The sequence below is a fragment of the Peromyscus californicus genome, unplaced genomic scaffold (assembly GCF_007827085.1).
Source record: "Peromyscus californicus insignis strain IS unplaced genomic scaffold, ASM782708v3 Scaffold_14__1_contigs__length_90479793_seg_2, whole genome shotgun sequence".
NCBI classification, from domain to species: Eukaryota; Metazoa; Chordata; class Mammalia; order Rodentia; family Cricetidae; genus Peromyscus; species Peromyscus californicus.
Window position 1 is genome coordinate 65,226,082 of NW_026294436.1, and position 27,507 is coordinate 65,253,588.

General features: G+C 47.1%; 1 protein-coding gene across 1 annotated transcript in view; it reads left to right on the forward strand.

Moving 5' to 3' along the window:
* Positions 1-2,601, forward strand: part of Parp1 (poly(ADP-ribose) polymerase 1) — a 36,861-nt gene extending 34,260 nt beyond the window's left edge. Inside the window, exons 20-23 of the mRNA XM_052737802.1 lie at positions 387-514; positions 1,114-1,175; positions 1,676-1,790; positions 2,046-2,601. Coding sequence (XP_052593762.1) covers positions 387-514; positions 1,114-1,175; positions 1,676-1,790; positions 2,046-2,127 — 387 coding nt within the window. The 3' untranslated portion in view covers positions 2,128-2,601. The remainder of the gene's footprint in view (positions 1-386; positions 515-1,113; positions 1,176-1,675; positions 1,791-2,045) is intronic.
* The last annotated feature ends 24,906 nt before the right edge of the window (positions 2,602-27,507 follow it).

The following is a 27,507-nucleotide window of genomic DNA, read 5'->3' on the forward strand; positions in this document are numbered from 1 at the left end:
CTCTGTGAGCTCCTGTATTTCCACCAATAAACAGGACAAGGAATAGATACGTCACCTGCTGGGTTGTAGAAGGGAGCAGCTGGACAGGCCTTCTGGGATGGCCATCTCAGCCCCTCACCTGCTCTTCCAAAGCCTCCCACTTCACTTACCCAGGGATTAGGAGTAGCCAGTGCTTGCTGGATGTATACGTGTGTCTGGCCTAGTCTAAGTAGTGATTATTAACTCATTAAATCTTCACATTACCCTCATGAGACTTCTTAGATAGGAGAAAATGGCGTCCTAAGCTGTTATGTGACTTCCCACAGTGGCTCGTGTAGGTCCTCACTGGACTACCTCACTGACTTACTCTGGGAAGGTTTTCAGCTGTCCCTCTTCCAACTCTCCAGACAGGCTACATGTTTGGAAAAGGGATCTACTTTGCCGACATGGTATCCAAAAGTGCGAACTACTGCCACACATCTCAGGGAGACCCGATTGGCTTAATCCTGTTGGGAGAAGTTGCCCTTGGAAACATGTGAGTACCCTGGCCAGGGTCGGTAGAGTGGACCAGAAGGAGAGTCTCCTTGGCTGGTCGACAACCATGGAAATCTCCCACCAGTTAGTGGACTTGGAAGTCAGGGTTCTTGACTTGTAAGAACAGTAGACAGGGGATGGAGGGGGATCCAGAGGTGCTATGAAAACCCAGGGGAAGGAGTGCAGGAGGCCAGGGACCAGCAGCATGAGTCCTACAGAACAGGGAAGCAGGGAGGCCATTCTTCAAAGAGAAGATGGAATTCCTCCAGCTTCATCCAGGCAACCTCCTGATCCTGTGAGCTGTGACCAGAAGAGAAGATGGTGAACTGGTCATAGGGTAGACTAGACAGGAAGCCTCAAACAACTGGCCACAGCTCCAAACAGGCCCTTTCTTTGGAAATAACCCCTAGCAGCGGCAGTTGTTGCAGGTGCTCTACTTAACACTCTGGGTTCTGAAGAGTCCAGGAGCTGGGGAGGGAGGTTCCAGTTAAGGGCAGAGTTCTGTGGGCATGTAGTCGACCTGATGGTGAGGATGCTGGTGAATGTTGGTTTGGGAGCCCGTGACCAGGGGCTGGTCTGAGACTGTCCTCTTTCGAACAGGTACGAACTCAAGCATGCCTCACATATCAGCAAGTTACCCAAGGGCAAGCACAGTGTCAAAGGTACTGTCCCTCAGGCATGACGTGCAGACGGTGGGGGGTGGGGGGGACCTTTCCTCCAAGGCTGGACTCTTGGAGCGGGCTGCTGGAGGCTCATTTAAAACCAAAACTGTTTCGTTCCTGTGGCTGCAGCTAGTACCATAAATGCCATAGGAACTCTGGGATACCAGGAACCAAACCAGAGAGGGCCCTGGTGGCTTGACATATTGAGCAGTTGTGTCAGGCCAGGAGGGACCTCTGGTGCACCTGGAACTGTTGAGTGGGTAGCACATGATGACCACGGCCTTGGGGTGTTCGCCAGTTACTACTCTGTCTGGGCCTCTATGACTTTACTGGTTTAGACTGGTGCCTTGGAACATTTATAGCTTCCATGTTTGTGTCCGAAGGATGTTTAAAGTGAACGCACACATCTTGCATAAATAGATGTCATGTAGCCAGGACATTTTCACACGCCCCATTACACATCCCCATCACGCCTAGCACTTGACCATTCTACTTTACAGGTTTGGGCAAAACCACCCCCGACCCTTCGGCCAGCATCACCCTGGAGGGTGTAGAGGTTCCCCTGGGGACAGGGGTCCCATCAGGTGTTAACGACACCTGCCTACTGTATAACGAGTATCCTTTCATGGCTGTGCTGTGTGTTCTGGAACTGTACCAGCAGCTGTGTGTGCTCGCACCGCCCAGGGCAGCTTATATGGGGATGGTGACAACTTGTTCCCCTGGATGGTCTCCTGTGTGCACTTGAGGTCTGACTCGGTGCTGTATGGGTGAACCTGGCTCTGGGCACCAGCCTTCCCCACTTTGAGGGGATTCAGTGTGAAGAGGGTCACAGGATTCAATGGTTGGCTCCTTGACCACGGCTCTCCCCAGGTACATTGTCTACGACATTGCTCAGGTGCATCTGAAATACCTGCTGAAACTGAAGTTCAATTTTAAGACGTCCCTGTGGTAAAGTGTGAGGGGTGTGCTGCACCCAGCACTCAGCACCCAGAGCCCGGCGGGTAAAGTCCCCCCGGCGCCTCTGCACCACAGACACCACAAAACCTCAGCCACACCGATGCCTAAGGGTGGCACCCTCATGAATCTCCTTAGGATTTAGAGACGGGTTAAAGGGCTGCAGGTTCAAGTCCCTTGTCCATGCTGACTCGGTGGGAGGGTTGTTGGGGTTTTAGCCTTCCAGGCACAGCCCTGATAGACACAGCTGACAGTAGAGGAGAAGCTGGGGAGAGGTTTTTGTTTTGTTTGCCTAGACTAGTCCTGAGGAAAAACACAAGCCACGTCACAGTCACAATGTCTGCCTTACTGGTTTCCCCAGGGAAGGAAAAATGTGCTTCCTCCTTTTTTTCAAAGGTTTGTCTTTGGTTTTGATTTTGGCAAAATGTTAAGCATTTATTTTAAGCTAAAAATAAAAGCTAATTTCATACTATATGGATTTTCTTTTATGTTGAACCTCCTGTCCCCTTCTTAGCCTTCTGGGCTTTTTTGTTGTTTTGCTTTGGTTTTCAGTCACAGATGTGGGGTAACCAGAAAAGAAGGGGCTCCCTGAAGCACTCCAGTGGGGAAACTGAGTCTGTAATGTGGTCGGTTCAAAGTTGCATTTGGGATTCTTGCTTCATCCATGAGCAATTTTGTCTTCCAAAATTAAAGCGCCTGTAATCAGTACAGCCACCCAAAGGGCTAATAGTTCTCAATTAAAATGCAAATGGCTATCTGTCCTGTGTTGTGTGGCTCCTCTCCTGATAGGGATACGGTTATCTTCACGGTGAGAGATCTACAGAGGCCCTGAACCCTAAGAGTGTCATACCCATAGGGAAGGATCCCTTCAGATTACTAATACTTGGCAAGGCAGTATGACTCACTATACCGTCCCAAAGCCGCAGGGCGTCCATCCTAGAGCTTTCTGGAATTTGAAAGTCATAGTTGAATGTTACATTCAACTCTGAAAGTCAGAACCTCTTGACCTTTTACAGAGGATCTAGGACTGGCAGGCCAAAGGCAGGAGGCCCAGGCCCAATATCATAGCCACCAGAGGCTGAGAGGACTCCCAACATCCTCTAAACTCAAGGACTTCAAACTTGGAGTTGTTTTGTTGGTGGTGGTTTTATTTTTGGTGAGAAAAATAAAAGGCAGAATTTACTCAAGACAGGATGGAAAAAAAAACAACAAAATTTTCTGACTTGAGCAGTTAGTGTCCTTTGTGATCTCCAGTTGTGTCCTGGAGAGCCCAGGTGCATGGCTGCAGTTAGACTGAGGGGCGTGAGGAAGTGTCAGGTTTCTGGTGAGAACATGGATATTGGTTGCATAGCAGTGAGGTTCTTGCCTTTGCTGTATCTAACTTGAACATCTCCAGTTCACCCAGTCACTCCGTAAAGCTCATCAGCTACCAGTCACCTTTAACGGCAGAGAAAAGCACTTACCCCCCAGTGCCTGATTAGACACAGTATTTTTAGTTTGGGGATAGTGCTTAATGGATTCTCTGTAATCAAGACTGATTTCTAAGCCCAGATTCCCATTTCTGTTTTATTTCAGGAACACACATGTCACGTTGCAGTGTTCACCTGCCACTGTTCTCCATGTTTAAGAAATTCAAGTCTGGGCCGGGCGGTGGTGGCGCACCTTTAATTCCAGCACTCAGAGGCAGAGGCAGGCAGATCTCTTCAGTTCCAGGACATCAGGGCTACACAGAGAAACCCTGTCTTGGGGGAATGGGGCAAGGGGAAGAAATGCAAGTTTTACCCTGAGAATAACAACTGTCTTAGGGTTTCTACCACTGTGAGGTGACATCGTGACCATAACAACTCTTTATTTTATTTTTGACACCGTGACCATAGCAACTCTTTGTTTTATTTTTTGCTTCTTTGCTTGTTTTTTCAAGACAGGGTTTCTCTGTGTACCCCTGGCTGTCTTGGAACTCGCTCTTAGACCAGCTCTGCCTCCCCAGTGCTGGATTAAAGGCGTATGCCGCCACAGCTGCTTTTACAAAATTTTATAAAATTTAATAATTGGGGCTGGTTTACAGGTTGAGGGGTTTATTCTGTTACTAGCATGGTGGCGGGCAGGCACACATGGTACTGGAGAGGTAGCTGAGAGTTCTGCATCCTGATCATCAGGCAGCAGGAAGGGACAATGAGCCACTAGACCTGGCTAGAACTCCTGAAACCTCAAAGCCCACCCCCAGTGACACACTTCCTCCAACAAAGCCATACCTCCTAATAGTGCCACTCCCAGTGAGCCTATGGGGCCATGTTAGACTCCCACAGCAACCAAAGATGAGATCAGCCAATCTATAAATTAAAAATCAGGGCTTAGGCACAGCTCAGTTGTAGGGCACATGCTTGTGTGTCCACAGAACCAACAACAACCTTGCTCCAAAACTGAGTGCTCCACAAAAGAGGCGCACTCTGCCTCCCTGGTGAGCTGCCCCTGCCTGTGTCTGGATGAGCAGCCCTTGCACAGTATCCGTTCAGCACCATCCTTTAGCTGTTTCAGACCACACTGTTGCAGTGCAGCACATGCCTGTGTTCAGAGGGCCTGAGAGGCACTGTACATTCCTCCAATGTGTTGGCCAGCAGGGTTCTGTTGTCTACCTATACTTGGGTGTTGCCCTCTTGGGGAGGTGAGAACAACTCTAACATCCCACAGCACACTTCAGAGCTGCTGTAGAGTGGTCTGCCTGGAACTTGATTTTGGTGTAAACATTATGACCTGGATTTTAGGAATGAGGTTAGGACAGCTGAGGTACAGGGGTGGCACGGGCCCCGATGTGTGCATGGGTACACTGGAGGTAACGTGGTGGCACATGCCTGTACTCCTAGCACTTGGAAGTGTCAAGGCCAGGCTGGGCTACATGAGTTGGTCTCAGTTTTTCTTTAAAAATAAAATAAGCTAGTCACATTGAGCTTTTGTGGGGTGACTTCCTGGCCTACCAAAGCTGGCTCTCCTCTATTAGAGTGTGCACATTAGCAGTGACTTTATTGGCGGTTAGCTGGTGCCTGTAATTCCAGCACTGTGGACACAGGCAGTGGGCTCTGTTTCTCAGGGCCAACCTGGACTAAATTAGGAGACACTTGTCTCATGAGAAAGCTGAGTTGGGGCTGGGGTGATGGCTTCATGGGGAAAGTGCTTGCTTCACTGTAGAGGACCAGCCCCAACACGTATTTACCCCGGGAACTCCTGAGGAATGAAGGATAAGAGACTTAAGTTAGAAATAGAGAGGAGAGAAACGGAGAAAACACAGGATAGACTCGGGAGGGCCTGGATCCTTATCCACCGGCCCAGGACTTTATTCCAAAGGTCTGTTTATAACAATGCCAAGGGGCGGAGCAAAAGACCTCCCCCTTGCTAGATACAGTCACCTGGTGACCACCCAGGCCCGTGGTCCAATCAACCTCTTATGCAGTCCTGCTGGGTACAGCCACTAGGAAACCTAGTTAGTGGGCTGCAGCACCGCACATGTATGTCAACCTGAATTGGGATCCTCGTACTCACACAACCCTGATAGGGCTGCAGGCACCCGTAATCCCGGCACTGGGGTTTGGAGATGAGGGATGGTAAACTAGGTTCAGTAAAAGACCCTGTCCAAAAAAATAAGATGGGACAGGGGACACCCAAAGTTGACCTCTGGTCCTGACAGGTGTGCACAGGCACACCTGCATATACCACACAAAGGCTTTAATGTGTTATTGGAGAAGGGATAAGAAGAGGACACATGGTGGTGAATACAAGGTAGATTACATGTGTAGAAGTCACCATGAAATCCACTACTTTGTGCAATGAATAGGTGCTAACACCCCCAAACGGTGATTTTATTGGGCTGGGGGTGTGGCTCAGTGATCAACACTTGCCTAGCATGTACAAGGGTTCTATTGCCAGCACCATTTAAAGGGGTAGAGGGCAGAACTGAAGCTACAGCTCAGTAGAAACATTTGCTCTCGCAGAGGATCCAGGTTTGGATCAGCACCTGCATAGTGGTTCACAACCGTTTAGATTTCCAGTTCCAGGGGATCCAACACCCTTTTCTGACTTCTGCTGGCACCAGGCACACGTGTCCACATACCTGCATGCCGGCAAAAAGTACTCATACAGATAAAAAGTTTAAAAATCAAGTATGAACTGGACCATGAGAAAGTGTAAGTACCGGCTGAGGCTTTAGACCAATTGCAGAGGTAAGGCTGGGACACCCACTTGGGGGCGTCGACTGTGGTTCTTAGTCAAAAAGCAAACTACCTGAGGAGGCGTCCTGGTGACCAGTGACTATTAAGTATATATATAAATAAAGAACTCTGCAGGATCCTGCTCCTCTCTGGTGGCAGAAATGGAGATGGGGGTCCGCAGGAAGCCTTCAACTCCACAGCTCATCTGAGCCAGAGTCTCCAACATAAATGTGACACTCTTCTAAGTCAGCCAGATCTGGCATCCATCTGAGTTATCTTGAGAATATGAACACTGATCCCTGTGAAGTACTCAGCTCCTCATCTATGACAAGGACTAAACACTTAAGACCATTACTGCTGAGGCCCAGAGAATGGTATTGCCAGTGTCTGAATGCAAACAGGAAGCTCCAGGTAAGAAAGAAACTAGAAAATAGGACCTGGATCTAGCTGCACATTTCCAGTCTCCATGAACCCCACCATGACCCTGGCTTTCCTTCCAGAATTGCTGGCTGTTCTGTCTCCCCTCTTGACCACGAAGCAGCAGGCCTCTGGCTCTTTCCCTGAGAGGCCCAGCCCCGCTTCCAGGCAGGCTCTCTGGGGCTTAGAATAGCCCAGCTGCTGTTTCAGCAGATGGCCAGGCTAATTTTAGCCATGTGCTGCTACTCACCCAGGGACCGGGCTGGGCTGTCTAGATTTGAATAAGCCAGCATGCAACTTTGGTTTACAGCCAGTAATAGAGCTTTGAGTTGTGATCTGTCTGCCTAGCAGTTGATAGGAATTTCAGAAACATAATTTTTCAGGATTTTGTTCTGAACTAAGAATCAAGCTATGAAGCCAGCAGATGGTCAAATCAGTAGAGTGCTAATGGATGGTAAGCAGTGGTGACCACCTGGTGCCGCCTTCCTGGTGGTATCAGCATCCCAAGGACACCTAGTGCTCATTGCTCTCCTGATGAAAATGAAAAAGGAGCCAGCCATCTTCTCTTCCTGAACTATCCACTGGGCGGCTTCTGGATGAGCCACATCTTGAAGCTTCGGAAGGACCGCATTCCCATAAGACACTGGAGCTCTCACAGGTGGTGCTTTGTGGCAACCTAACATGGAGTTGGCAGATCCAGACGTTTAGACTCAGTAACAGGCTGGAACTGAAGAGTTAGTTGAGAACTTGTATTTCCTGCTTTTTTTTTTTTTATTCTTGTCACTATTTATCTTAGGGCTTCTATTGCTGTTAAGAGACATTATAACCATGGCAACTTTTTATTTTGTTGGGGTTTTTTGTTTGTTTGTTTGAGGTTTTTTATTTGTTTGTGTGTTTGTTTTCAAGACAAGGTTTCTCTATGTAACTGCCCTGGTTGTCCTGGAACTATCCCTGTAGACCAGGCTGGCCTCAAACTCAGAGACCTACCTGCCTCTGCCTCCTGAGTGCTGAGATGAAAGGCATATGCCACAATGCTCTGTACCGGCAACTCTTACAAAGGAAAACATTTAATTGTGGCTAACTTACAGTTCAGAGGTTTAGTCCATTATCGTCATAGTGGGAAGCAAGGCAGCATGCAGGCGGACATGGTGCTGGAGAAGGAACTGAGAGTTTTACTTCTTGACCTGCAGGCAACAGGAAGTAGTCTAAGTAACACACTGAGCGAAGCTTGAGCAAAGGAGATCTCCAAGTCTACCCCACCCCCACACCCCACACCCGTGACACACTTCCTCCAACAAGGCCACACCTCCAAATAGTGCACTCCCTTTGGGGGACATTTTCTTTCAAACCACTACACCCCTGTCTTAGTTACCTTTCTCTTTACTGTGACAAAACATACTGATACCAGCAACTGAAGTGGGGCACAGGTAGGGAGTGAGTCAAACTTGGTTCCTCCACAAGAACAAGTACTCTTGTCTTGAACCATCTCGGCAGCCCCAGGAAGGGATTGTTTTAAGGTTCAGTCTGTCAAGGCAGCAGGAGCCTGAAGCAGCTGGTCACATTGCATCTGCAATCAGGAAGAAGAGATCAGTGAGTACCTGTGCTCAGCTCAATTTTTGTACAGTTCAGGATCCTAGCCCAGGGAACGGTGCCATCCACAGTAGTGTTCCCAGCTCAGTTAACTTGTCAGGATAATCCCTAACAGGCATAACCAGAGGTCTGTCTTCTCATTTATTCCAGATCAGTGGTTCTCAGTGTGAGAGTCACAACCCACTGAGGTTGAAAGATCATTTCACAGGGGTCGCCTAAGACCACCAGAAAATAGATGTTTACATTATGATTCATAACAGCAAAATTAGATGAAGCAGCAATGAAAATTTTCTAGTGGGGGGGGGGTCACCACAACATGAGGAACTGTATTAAAGGGTCTCAGCATCAGGAATGTTGAGAACCGCAGGTCTACGTCTATCTCATGAACTGTGGAGGCCCAAATTACTCAGGGTCTGAGAATCTGAGCTTGCTTTACCCAGCAGGGCTGCATAAGGAGATGATTTGACCACGGCGTGATTACCAGGCGTTTGGAAGGGTCTACACTTGGCTGTGCAGTGTGCTTTGATCTAGCAAGGGGGAGGTCTTTTGTCCCCGCCCCTTGGCATTGTTTAAAAAAAAAGCCCTTTTGAATAAACAGAAGAGGCTGTTGGGTATTGACTTGGACTGTTATACAGACTTCAGGGTGGCTAACAAGCCAGGCCCTGATCTTGGGCTGTCAGTTGAACTTTGGGACTGGTATTAGAACTGACTTTTTGAACTTTTGCAAACCTCAGAAATGGGACAGTTTTGATTTCACCTATGTATTCTATCAACTGTGATGACTTATGCATATATGCTTTATTAACTGTTGTCGTTCATGAATTGTTTTGTGTAAAAAATGGAACTGTTTTGTGTAGAAATGGAGAAGTTTGGACTTTTTCTAACCAGGCTCAAGATGAACCTTAAAAAAATTATAAAGAAAAGGGAGAATTAATATTCATGTCTCTTTAAATTCTTTAAAAAGAAATATATTTCTTGTCCCTTGAGTGGATTAATGTTAACTTGTGATAATGTACCTTAGGTTTTGTTAGCAAGAAATGCAAAAAGTTGCCGGGCGGTGGTGGCGCACTCGGGAGGCAGAGCCAGGCGGATCTCTGTGAGTTCGAGGCCAGTCTGGGCTACCAAGTGAGTTCCAGGAGAGGCGCAAAGCTACACAGAGAAACCCTGTCTCGAAAAACCAAAAAAAAAAAAAAAAAAAGAAATGCAAAAAGTTCTATTAAGAAATTGCTTTTGGATATTTGTTGAAGTTTATAAAGTGAAAATAGTTCTATTGAGAGTTTGCTTTGGGATATAAGTTTGTAAGAATTGTAATTGTGTATAATAATATTCATGCTAAAATTATGTTAACCTGATGATATTGATGAACCATGGTTTGGTGATACTAAGGGAGTTTTTAGGTTTGATGCGGTTGCATCAGGAGTTTACTGATTTATTTGATGCAGTTGCATCAAGAGTTTATTGATTTAAAAAAGAGCTTGGTGCAGCTGAGGCTGCTATAGACATCTTAGACCCATTCAAAAAGGACATTCCCTCTTGGTCATCCTCTATTCCTTTACTGGGGGGTGTGACAGCCATAGAGATTGCTGTGCTTGTTCCAGCTACTTGCAAGCTGATTCAGAGCTGCAGAGAGTTAAGCTCTGTACTCCCACTTGAGATTTATATTATTAAGAAGGGGGAATTTGTGGAGGCCCAAATTACTCAGGGTCCGAGAATCTGAGCTTGCTTTACCCAGCAGGGCTGCATAAGGGGGTGATTTGACCACGGGCATGGTTACCAAGTATTTGGAAGGGTCTATACTTGGCTGTGCAGTATGCTTTGATCTTGCAAGGAGGAGGTCTTTTGTCCCACCCCTTGGCATTGTTATAAAAAGCCCTTTTGAATAAATGGAGGAGGCTGTTGGGTATTGACCCAGGTCCTTCTAAAGCTATCCCGTGTTTCTTTCTTCTCATCGGCTAGATCTCCCTTTCTGTCTAATACTGTCTTATCCCTCTTTCCTCCTCCTAAGAACCCTAAAAAATGGGGAAAAGGTAGGAGCTGGAATCCCACAGTCCCCCATAATCAAGTTGACAACTGAGATTAGCTATCACACCCCCGATCCATAACTTTTCCTGGGAAGGGTGTGAACAAACAACTATTCATCACAGATAGGGTATCATCAATAGACCAAAGAAACAACTCCACCCACGCCTAGCTTAGTGAACAGTTTAGGTCACTCACAGTAGTATAAGGGATTACTAAGGAGAAAAGGTAGCTGCATCACCAACCCCCACCCCAGCATGGGTGACAACCTATGACAGCTGCATCCCAGAAGCTCTACTCACAGATTGCAGGCTGTTGGCTCTCATAGCAATAAATTGCCACTTATAACCCTGGGGGTGGAAGGGGACTGGTGACTCTGACCACTTTCAAGAATGTCCTAGGTGTCATACGTTTCCTTCATTGCCTGAGTCTTACAGGCCTGCCTTCAGGAAGGAATATTTCAATTCAGAGCAAATAGCTATACAACATCCCCCACCCCCACCCCCACACATACTAAAAGAAGACAGCAATTCACACAGTCCCTTCGCAGAAAAAGCCCATCTTGGTTTGACCTGCTATTGGCATTTCTTTACATTGATTGGTCATGAAGAGAAGCTCAGGACCAGAGAAGACACAGTAAGGTACTTAGGCTTCCTAAAAAGAGTCTGTGAACCTTAGATGGTGCTTATGTGGCCTTCAGAGAGCCAACCTGTTAACTGAGCTACTTTCTGCTGCTATCAGAAAACCCAGCTAACACCTGCTTTGGCAGGACACACAGCATCCCTCTGTCAAGGAGACAATTACAGGACTTGTTAATGATGTTTCTCTGTGTTTCTCCCATCATGGCTGCAGACTCCCAGCACCACCATCCCAAGGCAGGTAGCATCTCCCCATGCTATCTACTAATCCACACACACCTCCTCGTCCCCTTGACTAAGGTTGGGACCACACGCTGTGCTCCACCGATAGAGAGTGCCTAGCATTTCCAGCCTGATTAGAGGAGGTGGCTGTCTCAGCAAAAAGCCAGAAGTGAAGAGTGGCAGTCTGTGCCATGCTCTGGGGAGAATGCAGAAGTTGAGCAATGCAAGCTCTTCCCATGGGATCCTTAGTGCTCATCCCGACCCTTGGTGTCCATGATCTCAAGGACTTGATGACCACAGCTGCAGATCATTGCTAAGCCTCCCTTAGCCGCTCCACTCTTCTGTGACTTTGTGGAGAAAGATGTAAACCAGTACTGAAATAGAAGCTGTTGCCCAGAATAGTTTAAATGGCAGCTCTTAGTGCTAATCTCACAGGCTCGGTCACGCCTCGGTGACTGCAGAGGTCACGTTGGGCACACAGGACAGCCAAGCTTCTGCCTTCCTCTTCCTCTTGTGTTTCCACTGTGAATTTGTGTCTTTGTCCAAAGGTCGGTTCTAACCTTGCTTCTCTGGGGATAAATGATTTGTCTGAGCTGTTACAGGACTTCATTGATCCTGACAGTGACCCCATGGCTTCTTCACGTGAGCAGCCACAGTGGCACTCAGGACGTGAGGACCTGCCACAACTGGTAGCGACTGTCGGTGACGTGATTTCCCCAAAGACAACAGCCAGGGTCATCTCTCAACATGTCTGGTTTGTGGCAATACTAAGGAAATACATAAAATATCTCAACCAAAGAGACAGAGATCTGACAACATGTCCTGTCTGCATTGTATTAAACAAGCACACATCTCACACCAGACTTTAGAATTAGCAATTTAACTTTTGTCCTACCACCAGAAGGAAACTACAAGCCTTTAATTCTTCCCCTTGGTTCCCCATGGTGACCCTTCTAAGACTCAACTCAAGCCCAGTGTCACCTCCTCAACAATTAAATGTTCATTCCAGAGAGCATATCTATTTAATGGCTGTTGTGGTGGGGGTGAGCAGGATTTGGTTGGTTGGTTGGTTGGTTGGTTGGTTGGTTGGTTAGTTGGTTGGTTGGTTGGTTGGATGGTTGGTTGGTTGGATGGTTGGTTAGTTGGTTGGTTGGTTAGTTGGTTGGTTGGTTGGTTGGATGGTTGGTTGGTTGGTTGGTTGGTTTGAGAAAGGGTCTAATACAGTGGTTCTCAACCTTCCTAATGCTGCTACTGTTTAATACAGTTCATGTTGTGGTGATCCCCACACCATAAAATTATTTCATTGCTACTTCAGAACTGTAATTTTGCTATTGTTATGAATTGTGATGCCAATGTCTGATGTGCAGGATAGCTGATATGTGACCCTTGTAGGAGGTTGTGACCCACAGGTTGAGAACCTCGAGTCTAATGTATCCCAGGATGACCCCAAACTCATTGTGCCGCTAATGATGACCCAAGGCTCTTGCTCCTCCTGCCTGTACCTCCCAAGTGCTGGGATTTCAGGCCCATTTGTGCCATGCTGGGAATCACACCCATGGCCTCGTGCGTGTTTGGCAACCACTCACAGCTACATCTTCAGCACTCTGATTTGGCATTGCCACCTCTCCCTTCACAGGCTAGATGCCAGAGTCACTGGCTTACCCAGGGTCCTACCCTTCCCCACTCTTGGAAAAGAGACAGTTTCCTTCTTTATTTCTCGGCCTCTCTTCCCATCAGTATTCAGCTTTCCATCACTGTGACAAATTCCTGTGGCATAAAACCAAAATATTTTGCCTCACAGTTTTAAGAGTCTCAGCCCCAAATTGAGTGGCCTGTTTTTCTGAGCCTCTGGTGAGGGCCATCACGGTCACAGCATGTGGCACACTGCTTACTACATGGGCCCCAGAAAGCAAGAAAACGACAATGGGAAGAGCAAGAGAAGAGGCCCACAGCTCCACGAAGGGGACATCTTGCCATGACCTAAGGAACTCCCACTGTGCCACCACGCCTGGTGGAACCCACCCCTTAAGGATCCGCAAGCTAGCTGGGCAGTGGTGGCGCACGCCTTTAATCCCAGCACTCGGGAGGCAGAGCCAGGCGGATCTCTGTGAGTTCGAGGCCAGCCTGTGCTACAGAGTGAGTTCCAGGACAGGCTCCAAAGCTACACAGAGAAAACCTGTTTCGGAAAACAAAAAACAACAACAACAAAAAAAACAACCAAAAAAAGAATCTACAAGTTCATTCCCAGCATCACCAGCTGGTGAGTGGTGGGTCTTTTATCTGTGAGCCTTTGGAGACATGATCCATGCTCACACCATAGCACTAAGGCTGGAGAGCAGGCTCAATGGTTAGGAGCACTGGCTGCTCTCCAGAAGACCTGGGTTTGATTCCCAGCACTGACTTGTCAGTTCTCAACTGTCTTAGTTAGGTTTTCTATTGCTTCGATGAAACACCATGACCACAAAGAGCAAGTTGGGGAGGGAAGGGTTTATTAGGCTTACACTTCAGCATTTCTGTTCGCCACTGAAGGAGTCAGGACAGGAACTCAAAACAGGGCAGGATCCTGGAGGCAGGAGCTGATGCAGAGGCCATGTAGGAGAGCTGCTGACTGGCTTGCTTACTGGTTCATGGCTTGCTCAACCTGCTTTTTCTTTTTTTTTTTCTTTTTTCTTTTTTTTTTTTTGTGTGTGTGTGCTTGTCCTGGAACTCTCTAGACCAGGCTGGCCTCAAACTCACAGAGATCCGCCTGCCTCTGCCTCCCGAGTGCTGGGATTAAAGGCACGTGCCACCACCGCCCGGCTCAGCCTGCTTTCTTATAGAATGGTACCACTCACAATGGGCTGGGCCCTCCCACAGTGATGACTAAATGAGAAAATGCCTTAGAGCTGCATCTCATGGCGGCATTTCCTCAGGTGAGGCTCATTCCTCTGATGACTCTAGATTGTGTCAAGTTGACACACAAAACCAGCCAGTACAACAACCATCTGTAACTCTAGTTCCACAAGACCCAGTTCCCTTCTGTCGTCAGCAGGTACCAGACACGCATGTGGTTCATAGACATACATGCAGGCAAAACACTCATATCCATAAAATAGCAAATATTTGTAAAGGATTAAGGAAAAACAGGAGAATGAGGTGTGTGGACAGCAAAGGGTGAACAAACACAGAGGACTCTGTGTGGGGATAACGGCTAGGTCAGGCCACAGAGGGACCGCAAGCCCCAACGGGAAGATGAAAAGGTCCAGGTCTCTCAGTGATCCCAGTTGGAAGGTTGCTGGAGTGTGTTACAGTTTGAGGCCCAAGGAGGCCCTGGGAGGCCAGCTGGAAGCAGTTCTTCCTGGAGTGAGTATGGAGTGAGCAGGTCTCAGAAGCTGTGGGGCCCAGAGAACAGAAGACAGTCAATCCCTGAGTGAGAACAAATTCCACCTGCAGCCAGAGCTTGGAGCCCTGTGCTGGGCCCTCACTCGACCCCTCTCTACTCTCCTGTGGCTTGCTCACAGCTCACAGAGGTCCATAGGAGTGCTGTGGTTCTCGTGAGTGTGCCCAGAGGGGGCACACTCACTACTGTGCACTTTGAGATGACATACCCTTTAAGGGTAAGGTAAAGCCTTGTGGCACTTTGAATAAGAATGACCCCCATAGGCTCATTAGATTTAAATACTTGGTTACCAGGGAGTGGCACTATTTGAAAGGATTAGGGGGTGTGGCTTTGTTGGGAGGAAGGATGCCACTAGGGGTGGGCTTTGAGGTTTCAAAAACTCTATTCCAAGCCCAGAGTCTCTGTCAGGCAGTGGTGACACACATGTTTAATCCCAGCACTTGAGAGGCAGAGATAAGTGGATCTCTGGGTTTGAGGCCAGCCTGGTCTACAGAGCAAGTTCCAGGACAGCCATAGCTACACAGAGAAACCTTGTCTCACAAACCTTAATAAATAAATAAAAGAACAAACAAGCCAAGCCCAGACTCCTTCTCTTCCTGCTGCCTGTGGACCTGGCTGTAAAACTCTCAGCTCCTCCTCCAGCACCATGGCTGCCTGCATGTTGACATTTTCCCTGCTATGATGACAATGGACTAAACCTCTAAACTGTAAGCAAGCCCTAATGAAATGCTTTCCTTTATAAGAGTTGCCATGGTCATGGTGTCTCTTCACAGCACTAGAACACAGGCCAAGACAAGCCTAGATAAGAGAATTTAAACCACTGGAGACATGTCCTAGAAAGGCTATTGGGCCTTTTGCTTCTATTCCCCGACAAACCCCAGCTTTCTCTCCATTTTGCCACCATGAGGTGAGCAGCTCCATGGCCACATTCTCCCACGGTAATACCCAGTTTTATCATGGTCCCAAGAACAATGAGGCCAATGGACTGAAACCAACAGCCAAAATAAACCTTTCTCTCTTTTTTTTTAGCATTTATTTTATTTTTGTGTCTGTGTCTGTGTGGGGGCATATGCATACGTTTACGTGGGTGCCTGCAGAATCTAGAAGAGGGCACTGGATCCACTGGAGCTGAAGTTAAAGGCAGTTATGAGCTGTCTGATGTGGCTTCTGGGAATTGAACCCAGGTCCTCTGGAAGAGCCATAAGTGCCCTTAACTGCTGAGCCATCTCTCCAGCCTTGAAATTTCCTGATTATACTCCATTTCAGATATCTTGGTAATGGAAGGCTGGCTAGCACATGTCTCTTGTCCTGGCCATCTCTGGGAGTTCCCAACACCAGCGCGGCTCTGCTCTAACTTCTCCTTACAAAACATGTTGACTACCATGCCTTTGCTTCAGCCCCTGGATCACCAGCTGATGCGTTACAGTCATACTCTACAAGAAGGGCAGGATGGGCTCCGGGTCTAGCCTCCCTGTGAAATGCCTCCTCCTTCTACCCCTTTTAAAGTCCCCCTCTTGGACAGCAGCTCCAAACATCATGGACTATTTCCTGTTTCTGTCTATTATATTTTGAAGTTGCCACCAAAACTTCAAATTTAACATCTTGTGTCCCATTCATTTTATTTTCACACTAACCTCAAGAAAGATATTATGATCCATAGTCAGCCTATGGGAAACTGAGGCACAGTGACATGAATGACTTGCCAAAGGTTATACAGCTAACAGATGACTGTCTAGACTCTAGAGGTAGCTATCATTGCATGACCCCACACAAACCCTGCTGAGGTCATGGACCAAATGACAAGCCCCTCCACCTAACCCAAGGCCAGTAACCAATATGCCAATACTTTGCACAAAGGAAAAACAATTTCACCTCCAAGGGATCTTTTGGGGTGATAGAAATGTGAACCTCGATTCTGGTATCAAATGAATTGAATTAAATGTTTTAGATAGATGCAGCTTATTGAACAAATTATACTTTGATTAAGTTAATTGGGAGTTGGGGTAGGGATACAATCCAAGACCTCACACATGCTGAACACTTTCTACCAAGCTACATCTTGGCCTCAGTAAAGTGGTCTGGAGATAGTAGCTGAGCAAGGCTCTTCACATGCTAGGAAGGTGCTCTACCCCTGAGCTACACCCCAGCTCCGAATGAAGTTAATTTTAAATGCCAATCAAAGCAGGAAGGAAGGAAGGAAAGAAGGAAGAGAAAGAAAAGAAAGAAAGAAAGAAAGAAAGAAAGAAAGAAAGAAAGAAAGAAAGAAAGAAAGAAAAGAAAAAGAAAAAAGAAAGAAAGAAAGAAAGAAAGAAAGAAAGAAAGAAAGAAAGAAAGAAAGAAAGAAAGAAAGAAAACTTGCCTCTCAGTGATAAAAAGCCAGAGCTACAATGTCCTGGAGACTGAGTTGGATTCTGTAAAGTGAGTTAACAGAAGTCAGTCGTTACAAGAAAGGAACCCAGCAGGTTTCCAGGGAAGCCAAGAGAAGACTCTACATGCCCTACTCCCTTCCAGGAAGAACAGGACAGATATTTTATCGCCTGCCTTTTAGTTTGTTTACTTTTTCAAAATTACATTTGTTTGTGTGTGTATGTGATGGGCACACATGCCATGGCGCACAAGTGGAGGTCAGAGGTAACTTGCTGGAGTCCAGTCTCTCCTTCCACCGTGTGAGTGGAGGATCAGACTCAGGTCAGGACAGGCAGCAAGCACTTCACCTGCTGAGCTATCCCACGGACCCCAGCACTTGCCTTTCTGCTTCCCACAGAATCTGGCCTTTCCTGTTTCTTGTCTTTGGATTCCCAACGTATCTACAAGTTGGTCGCAGGGTGGTCTGATAACCAATCAAGAGCCCGTCACAGCACGTGCAGCCTGAGGACCCACATCATGCTCTCCATCTGAAATCCTGTCCCATTTTTGCTGGGTAGGAAGATGGATGTGCTGCTGGCCCTTTGGGGACCCTGTGTATAGGAGGGCTCACTTGACAAGCTCACCTTCCACCCCTACTCACTGGCTCCAGGGCCTCTCTAGGAAAGGGACAGTGATGGATGGAATATTTGATGACTGTCTGAGATCAGACACAGCCTCTGCAGATAGGCGACTGTCTAGAGAAAAGCAATGGAGTACTCACAGACAAGCCTGAAGCAAACACTTGATTCTGCTCTGTGAATCCAGGCAAGTAGGACAGCCCCAGATGCCTCTGCCAAGCAAGCTCAGGGCTGGCACAAACTAAGAAGATTGCAGTGACTCGCCTTACTCCTTGCTGTAATTTGGGTCCAGAGTGGTCCCCAAAGGCCCATATGCCAAAGATGTGAGGTCTAGTCCCATTGGTGGTGCCATGGGGGGTGGGGGTGGAGCCTTAAGGAACTTGGACCTACTGAAAGGAAGTATGTCACTGCAGGCACCCTTGAAAGCAGATCATGGGTCCTTGACATGCCTTGTGCGCTCTCATGCCCTCTCTCTCTCTCTCTCTCTCTCTCTCTCTCTCTCTCTCTCTCTCCTCTCTCTCTCTCTCTCTCTCTCTCTCTCTCTCTCTCTCTCTCTCTCTCTCTCTGTGTGTTAGTTTGAATGAGAATAACCCCCATAGGCTCATATGTTTGAATGATTGGTCCTCAGTTGGTAGAACTGTTTGGGAAGATTTCAGAGGTATGGCCTTGTTGGAAGAGGTGTGTCATTGGTAGTGGTGGGCTGTTGTGAAATATTATTTTAACGAGGCAAAGATCTGTTAGATTTGTTTCTGCTGCATTTGTTTAATTATGTAAAGGTGTGTTGCATCTGTTTCACACGTTGCCTGCCTAAGGCACCTGATTGGTCTAATAAAGAACTGAATGGCCAATAGCTGGGCAGAGAAAGGATGGGCAGGGCCGGCAGGCAGAGAGAATAAAGAGGAGGAGAAAGCCAGGGTCGGGAGAAGAAAGGAGGAGGAGGAGGAGGAGAGAGTGAGGGAGATGCCCGGGGCCTGAAGCCAGGCAGCCGTCAGCCAACCAGACACAGAGACAGCAAGAAAGTAAGAAAAGGTAAAAAGCCCAAGGCAAGAGGTACACAAAGAGAAACAGGTTAATTTAAGTTAAAAGAGCTAGCCAGAAATGTGCCTAAGCTAGGCCGAGCATTCAAAACTAATAAGTCTCCGTGTCATGATTTGGGAGCTGGTTGGTGGCCTAAAAGAAAAAACCTGGTACAGTGGGCTCTCAGGTTTAAAAATCCCCCATTTCCAGTTATCTTGCTCCTTCTCTGCCTCATGCTTGTGAATCAGATGTGAGCTCTCGGCTACTGCTTCAGTCCCATACCTGCCTGCTGCCACGGCCGCCACCACGATCACTAACCCCCTGAAACGGTAAGCCAAGCCCCCAGTCAGTGCTCTCTTCTCTAAGTTATGTGAAGAGACACCACCTCGGTTATGGTGTTTCTTCACAGCAGCAGGAAAGTAACTAAGGCCCTCACACTCTCCTTCCTGGCTGCCATGAAGTGAACCAGTGTCTGCTACATCCCCCAAGCACAGCTTCTCTGTCAGGGCTGAAAGCCTGAGGTATCTGGGAAGAGGGAACCCCAGTTGACAAAAATGCTTCCTTTAGATTGGCCTGTGGGGGTCTGTGGAGCATTTTCCTGGTTAACGATTGATGGAGGAGGGCCCAGGCCACTGTGGGTGGTGTAAAGAAGCAGGCCGGGTGAGCCATGGAGAGCAAGCCAATAGGCAGCATTGTTCTCTGGTTCTGCTCCAGTTCCTGCCTCCAGGCTCTGCGAGTTCCTGCCTTGGCTTCCTTCAAGATGAAGTAAACCCTTTCTTCCTCCAGCTGATTTTGGTCAACGTTTTGTCAAAGCAACAGAAAGCAAACTAGGACCTTGCCTGTCGTTACTTTTACAGCAGCTGTGAGGATAAAGAAAGAAAGAAAGTAATAAAGAGAGAGAGAAAGAAAGAAAGAGAGAAAGAAAGAAAGAAAGAAGGAAAGAGAGAAAGAAGAAAGAAAGAAAGAAAGAGAAAGAAAGAAAGAGAAAGAAAGAAAGAAAGGAAAGAAAGAAAGAAAGGAAAGAAAGAAAGAAAGGAAAGAAAGAAAGGAAAGAAAGAGAAAGAAAGAAAGAAGGAAAGAAAGAAAGAGAGAAAGAAAGAAAGAAGAGAAAGAAAGAAAGAGAAAGAAAGAAAGAAAGAAAGAAAGGAAAGAAAGAAAGGAAAGAAAGAAAGAAAGAAAGAAAGAAAGAGAAAGAAAGAAAGAAAGAGAAAGAAAGAAAGAAAGAAAGAAAGAAAGAAAGAAGGAAAGAAAGAAAGAAAGAAGGAAAGAAAGAAAGAAAGAAGGAAAGAAAGAAAGAAAGAAGGAAAGAAAGAAAGAAAGAAGGAAAGAAAGAAAGAAAGAAAGAAGGAAAGAAAGAAAGAAAGAAGGAAAGAGAGAAAGAAGGAAAGAGAGAAAGAAGGAAAGAGAGAAAGAGAGAGAGAAAGAAAGAAAGAAAGAAAGAAAGAAAGAAAGAAAGAAAGAAAGAAGGAAAGAGAGAAAGAAGGAAGGAAGGAAAGAAAGAAAGAAAGAAAGAGAAAGAAAAGAAAAGAAAAGAAAGATGTCGCCACAGTAGTGCCTGGCAGGAAGCCTAACAGTGAGTCAAGTCAAACTCTCTTCCTCTTCCTCCCTCTCCTCCTCCCCCTCCCCCTCTTCCTCCTCCTCTTCTTCCTCCCTCTCCTCCCCCTCCTCCTCCTCTTCTTCCTCCCTCTCCTCTTCCTCCTCCTCTTCTTCCTCCCTCTCCTCTTCCTCCTCCTCCTCTTCTTCTTCCTCTCTCTCCTCTTCCTCCTCTGCCCTCCTCCCCCACCTCCTCCTTTTTCTTCTTCATTTTCTTTTTTTTCTGAGACAGGGCTTCTCTGTATCAGCCCTGGCTGTCCTGGAACTCACTCTGTAGATCAGGCTGGCCTCGAAATCAGAGATCCACCTGCCTCTGCCTCTCAAGTGCTGGGATTGAAGGCATGTGCCACCATGCCCAGCTCAAACATTTCTTTTTCAGTTGACTGTCTCAGGTATTTTGTTACAATAACAACAAAACCCTGTTTAATATTCTCCCTTGTAGTTTGAAGTTCAGGGATCCTGTATGGCTGGGAAAGTGAACAGGAACCAGACTGCAGGGACATGCATAATGGCTTTTCCAATTGTGAAGCCTTGGACATCTTGCTGGACCTCTCTGTGTTTCATAGTCTCCATCTGTAAAATGGGAACAACAAATGGTACCTGATTCGTAAGCAGTTCTGAATACTTAAGAGATAGAGTTTATCTTGGCGGGTTTTTTCTTATTTAATAGACGTGAAGTACTTAGACGAGTTACTAACTTATTCTACCACAATGGCAAGGGTTTGTGCCTTGGAAAGTCCGACCAGCGGCACTAAGATGTCCTCTGCCCCTCCCCCAAACATTCAGCTTGTGCTGCTGTCCTGGCTAGCCTGACAAGCTCTCCCCTGAGCTGCCTCAAACTGGTTTAACCTTTAAGCTTTTATATTTATTTATTTTGAAGCACTGGGAATTGAATCTAGAGTCTCACACATGAGTATTTTACTGCTGAGCTACACACCCAACCCCTTTTAAAGATTTATTTTTATTTCATATGTATGAGAGTGATTTGCTTATGTGTGTATATATTCCCCATGCATGCAGTGCCCAAGGAGGCCAGAAGAGGGCATCAGATGCCTTGGAATTGGAGTTATTGACAGTTGCGAGCCACCATGTAGGTGCTGAGGACAGCCCACGAAGGCCAGCCCATGAAGGACAGCCCACGAAGGACAGCCACTAAGGGGCCATTCTCCTGCCCCAACTCCCAGGTCACTTGGTTGCTGCTGTTTCACATTCATTCCAAGACAGACTCTCACTAAGTGCACAGGCTGGCCTCGAAGTAACCTTTTGGCTCAGGTTGCCCTACCCTTTCAAACACTGCACTTAACAGTTAACAAACACTGTTACATAAACTGACCTGATTAAAATTGAAGGTTTAGAATCAGTTCAATAGAGCATATTCTAAGAAAGTCTGGCGCTGAGGAAGAGGCTTGGTGGTTAAAAGTATGTACTGTTCCTCAAAGGATGCATTTGAGTTCAGTTTCCAGCATCCACATCAGGCAGCTCACAACTGCCTGTAACTCCAGCTCCTGGGGGATCTCACTCCTCTGGTCTCTGAGGGTACCTGCACTCATGTGCACATATCTACACACACTTAAAACTAATCAAAGTAAATCATAAAAAAAAAAACACCTGGAGCTAGGTAGGATGATACACATGTATAACCTTAGCACATAGAAGGCTGAGGCAAGGGGATTGCTATGAGGTCCGGGGCAGCCTGTCTGAAAAACAAATAACTAAATAGGTAGGTAGGTAGGTAGGTAGATAGATAGATAGATAGATAGATAGATAGATAGATAAATCTGGAACCAGCAAGATGGCTCAGGTGCTTGTCCACAAGTCTGGCAAGATGAGTTCAATCCCCAGGACCCACATGGTAGAGAGAGAATGAGCTCCAGAGAGTTGTTCTCAAATCTCTACATGCCTATCACACACACACACACACACACACACACACACACACACACACACACACACACACAGTGACTAGGTAGCTAGATAGAAATTTTTTAAATTCTTGGGCTGGAAAGATTGATCAGTAGTTAAGAGCATGTACTGTTTTTTTTCCAAAGGACCTGAGTTTGGTTTCTAGCACCCACACTGGGCATCTCCAAACTGCCTAGAACTCCAGCTCCAGGAGGTGTGACACCATCTTCTAGACTCCATCTGTACTCACAGGTGCACAGACACTCCACCCCTGTGCCACATATATACAGAGTTAAAAAGAAAGCAAATCTTTGTTTTGTTTTGTTTTGTTTTAAAAAAGAGTCTATATTGGTATTGGGGATGTGGCTCAGTGCCAAGTGCTTTTCTAGTACGTGTGACACCCTGGTTTTTAATCCCAGTACAAAAAAAACAAAACAAAACAAAAACAAAAAAGCCACCTCATCCATAATTCCAGCATTGGGGAGGCTGAGGTAGAAAGATGATCTATTCAAAACCAATCTAGGCTACATAATGGAAAAAAATCTGTATTATATAGCACAATAAAAATCTGTGAGGAAAAAATTAAATACAAATGCACAAAAAGGAGGCCCGAAAATGTATGGCTGCAATCTCATCTCTAGGTTAACTGAACAGGGATTATTCTTTTTGTTTGTTTTTGAGACACGGTCTTACCATGTAGCCCTGGCTATCCTGGAACTACCTATGTAGCCCAGGCTGGCCTCGAGCTCACAGAAATCGACTTGCCTCTGCCTCCCGAGTGCTGGGATTAAAGGCGTGCACCACCACTATGCCTGGCCAAGAACATTATTGTTTAGTTGCTGGGATGGGAGCCACAGCCTTGGACTTGAAGGGCACATGCTCCCTCTCTGAGCTCCCCTCCCCCCACCCCACCCCCATCTTCTGAGTAATTCTCATTCTTTGGGTTTTCGTATTTTTCTACAATAAGCCCAAATAAGTGGGTGATGAAACAATAAATCTCTGTAGTACAACTGAGAGAAGTTTCCTGTCACACTCCCTGTGCTGGCACTACAGAAAAGCATTGGTCTTGGGTTCCTTCATTGCTTCCTTAGTCTTGCCTGGTTACGCCCAGGAATAGGTATGTGTTGGGGAAAGGCTCCTCAGTCAGGTCTGGGCTGAGGTGGGCAAGCCTGGTGGGCCCCAATCATCCCCAGGAAGTTCAGAGGCTCTACCCAGAGACGTAGAACTCTTTGCCTGCGAGAATCCTGTTGGCCTCAGTTTCTAAGGACATTGTGTGTGCCTTGCTCCTGATCTGGATAAAGGGATACTCACTCTCCTGCCTGAATCACTTGCAGAAGACAGTATCATTCCCGACTGGGAAGCTGTGTTTTATAGGGCGAAGTCCAGTTGGCCAGAGGTGGACTGCTAGGGCCGGGAACGGTGAGTCCTGTGGCTGATTAGCGATAAGGGTGGAGGAATCGTGACGGGGTGAAGAAGAGGCTGCTGTGGCTTCTGGAATGCACGAGCTTGCCGTGTTTGCTCCGACTTTGCTGCCTGCTCTCTGTGACAATTAGCAGGAAAACCTAGTGATTTGCTTTTCACAGCAGAAAGAAAGAGAGAAAGGGGGTCGGGGGAGCTGGACCTATTCCTCCGTCTTCCAGAGGCAGCGGAGAAGGGGGGCCAGGCTCAGAAGCCTCTGCAGGACACAGAGGACTCAGCCTGAGCAGGGGAGCGTCCAGGAGAGTGCCCTTAGCACTACCTACGCGTAATACAAATCTTTCATCTTATATGAGCCCTGAGATGGTTCCCTTACGGCCCAAATCTTCCCTGGAGGCTGTTAAACCCTGTTCACCTACCCTGGCCTGGCGCATGGCCCTGCCATCCTAGCCCTGGCCTTTTTCCAGAAGAAAACTGCATGATGCCAGTAGGGTAAAAGGTCTGAACCCACTTCCGGGTTTGAAAACCTACCGGAAACCCACCAATCCCTGAGCTCGAAATACCACCAATCCCTGTGCTTGGCTTGAAATCTCACCAATCTTCACCTTGGAAAACTCCTCCCCACAAGAAACTCTACATAAGCCTGTCATGGGCTTAGTTCCGTGCTGCTTCTCACCCAAGCAGGGGTAGCCACCCTCTTATCTTGCCCAAATAAATCTCTCTGTTCTGCAGTGTGACTGTGGTATGTGGTATTCCTTGGCTCTCTAATGCCAGGATACCTTTCCTCTCAGAGCTGTAACACTTACAGTGCCTGCGCTGCATTTCAGGATTGGGGTGGAGAGGGGGCTCACAATTCTCCACAGCGCCTTCCCGCCACAGGCACGGGCATCACCCGTTCTGAGACATTGTCAGGAGGGAGGTCCTTAGGAAAGACCGACTGGTAGACCACCCAGTAAATTCATACCTTGGAGAACAGCATTGACCCAGCCTAGAGGTCACTTGCCAGCCCCTTCTGCTTCCTAAGGTGATGAAAGGGCTGGTGAACTGGAGAGGAAACCTTGCTGGAATATGGCAAGCCCCTGGGTCCTGCCTTTAGAAGTCCTTGGCTCCATTGGTGTTTTTCCTCACAGGCTCAGCTGGGTCCTTGGAACATTGGGAAGTCAGATAAGCAAAGGCATTCTTTACCCCTTCCATTTGACCTGGCAGAGCCCTGGGTTGGAAGCCATTTCACATGAGGAAGCCTTCCCTGCGTTTCCTTGTCTCTGTAGCTCAGGCTGGCCGCCAATCACAGTTCTTCTGATTCTGCCTCCTGAATGCTGTGATTGAAGTCATAGACCACCATGCCTGACCTCTCACTGTTTGTTTTCCTGGAGCTGTGCACCACACCCAGGCCTTGTTCTCACTAGGCAAGCTTTATATCTCTGAACTAAATCCTTCACCCTTCTTTATTTTTTTAAGTTTTGATTTGGTTTGGTTTTTTGAGACAGGGTTTCTATGTAACAACACTGGTGTCCTGGAACTGGCTCTGTGGACTATGTAGACCAGGCTGTCCTCTAACTCACAGAGATCCTCCTGCCTCTGCCTTCTGAGGGCTAGGATTAAAGGTGTGGGTCACCACAACCTACTTTGTTTTGCATATGTTTCTGCATGGGTATCACATGCATGCAGGAGTACAAGAAGACCAGAAGAGAGCGTCAGATCCTCTGGAACTGGAGTTGCAGGTGTTTGCAGCACCTCCATGTAGGTGCTGGGAACTGAACCCAGATCTTCTGCAAGAGCAGTAGTACTCTTAAGCATTGAGTCAGGTCTTTCAGCTCCTAGTTTCTCTTTTTTTATTTTATTTTTATTTATTTTTAATATGCATTGGTGTTTTGCCATTATGTCCAGTCCCCTGAAACTGGAGTTACAGACAGTTGTGAGCTGCCATGTGGCTGCTGGGAATTGAACCCAAGTCCTCTGGAAGAGTAGTCAGTGCTCTTAACCATTGAGCCATCTCTCCAGCCTTGTTTTTGTTTTGTTTTGAGACAGGATCTCACTATGTAGTTGTGGCTGTCCTGGATCAGGCTGGCCTCAAACTCACAGAGATCCACCTGCCTCTGCTGGAATTAAAGGATGTACCATTATACACTGCCTGGACCCTCTCTTTTGTTTTATTTTATTTAGATTTATTTATGTGTATGAATGTCTGCCTGTGTGTGTGTATGTGTGTGTGTGTGTGTGTGTGTGTGTGTGTATGTGTATGTGCGCCCCATGTCAAGTGAAGGTCAGAAAAGGCCATCAAGCCGGGTGGTGGTGGCGCACACCTTTAATCCCAGCACTCGGGAGGCAGAGGCAGGTGAACCTCTGAGAATTTGAGGCCAGCCTGGTCTACAGAGTGAGTTCCAGGACAGCCAGGGCTACATAGAGAAATCCTGTCTCAGGAAAAAAACAAAAAAAAAACAAAAACAAAAACAAAAAAAACTTGGGCCCAGTGTCACTGACAAACAAAACCCAGCTTCTCCTCTTTTTTCTTTCTTTCTCTTTGGCTCTTGGCAAGGTCTTGTGTGGTCCAGGCCAGCTGCAAACGTGTTGTGTAGCTGAAAATGACCTTCAACCCCCGATCCTCTGGCTCCACCTCCCAAGTTTGGGGTTTACAGGTGCGCTCCACCACACCCTGGTTTTCATTGCTAGGGACTGAACCTAGGGACTCATGCATGCTAGGCAGGAGCCCTGCTCACTGAGTTAGATCCCTGGCCCCAGTGTACTTTCCTTTGCCCCCACCCCCACCCCCACGCATCTGTTTCCACAAGTACTAAGGAAAACGTCACTGTTCCTGCTATTCAGAGCATCTGACAATCAGCTCGGTCAGGCCCCAGCTTACCCACTGTTGCTCCCGCTCACCCTCTCTCCCCAAATTCTCAGAGGCCACGAACGTGCTTGAAAACAGTTCTACCTAGTGGTGTTATTGGGAGGTACTGGGCCCTTTAGGGGGATCCAAAGCCCAATTCTACTGCACAGACATACATGCAGACAATAAACTCAAACACATAAAAGATTTTTTTTTTCCCAAGACAGGGTTTCTCTGTGTAGCCCTGGCTGTCCTGAACTCACTCTGTAGACCAGGGTGGCCTCAAACTCAGAGATCTGCCTACTTCTCTCTCCCTAGTGCTGAGATTAAACCATACCTGGTTTCAAACACATAATTTAAAAAAAAAAAAAGTTTGGGAGTCTCTGGGGACAGAGAGATGGCTCAGTGGTTAAGAGCACTGGCTGCTCTTCCAGAGGACCTGGGTTCAATTCCCAGCAATCACATGGCAGCTCACAACTGCCTGTAACTCCAGTTCCGGGGGATCTGACACCCTCACACAGACATACATACAGGCAAAACACCAATGCACATAAAATAAATAAGTTATATTTTTAGAAAGGATGAAGAAAAGGAGGAGAAGCAGAAGAGAAGAAGTTCTGGTAGTGGGACCTCCTGAAAGGCTCTTAGACCACCGAGGGACACGCCCAGAGAGGATCTGGGACCCTGGTCTTTCTGCTCTGGTTTGAGTTGTGAACAGTGTGCTCTGATACTTTCCCATTATGCCATTGCCGCCCTCAGTAGGAACCCAAACTAACAGAACCATCTGATCTTGGATTTGAACCTCTGAACTATGAGCCCAGTGATGATCTCTTTACTTTCTAAGTAGACTTTGTCAGGTATTTTGTTATAGTAACAGAAAGCCAACACACTGAGGCTAAAGAAATGTTTAAGATTTCCTTCATGGAGGTAGAGGAGTTCCACCCATCCTTGTGGACCAGTTCCTTGAAAGGCTCTTCCGTCCCTGCTAAAGTCCAGCATCCTTTCATTGTTTCTGGAAACAGGCCCAGCTGTATTCCTTCTAAAGCTAGCCCTTGTAGGTCATAACTACTTGCCAGAAATCAAAATAAATAAATGCAAAAGGAGGGCCACAGAGTGTGGAACCGTCATCTTTAGCAGAACTTCGTGAAGCGGAATGAACGAAACACGGAATGGCT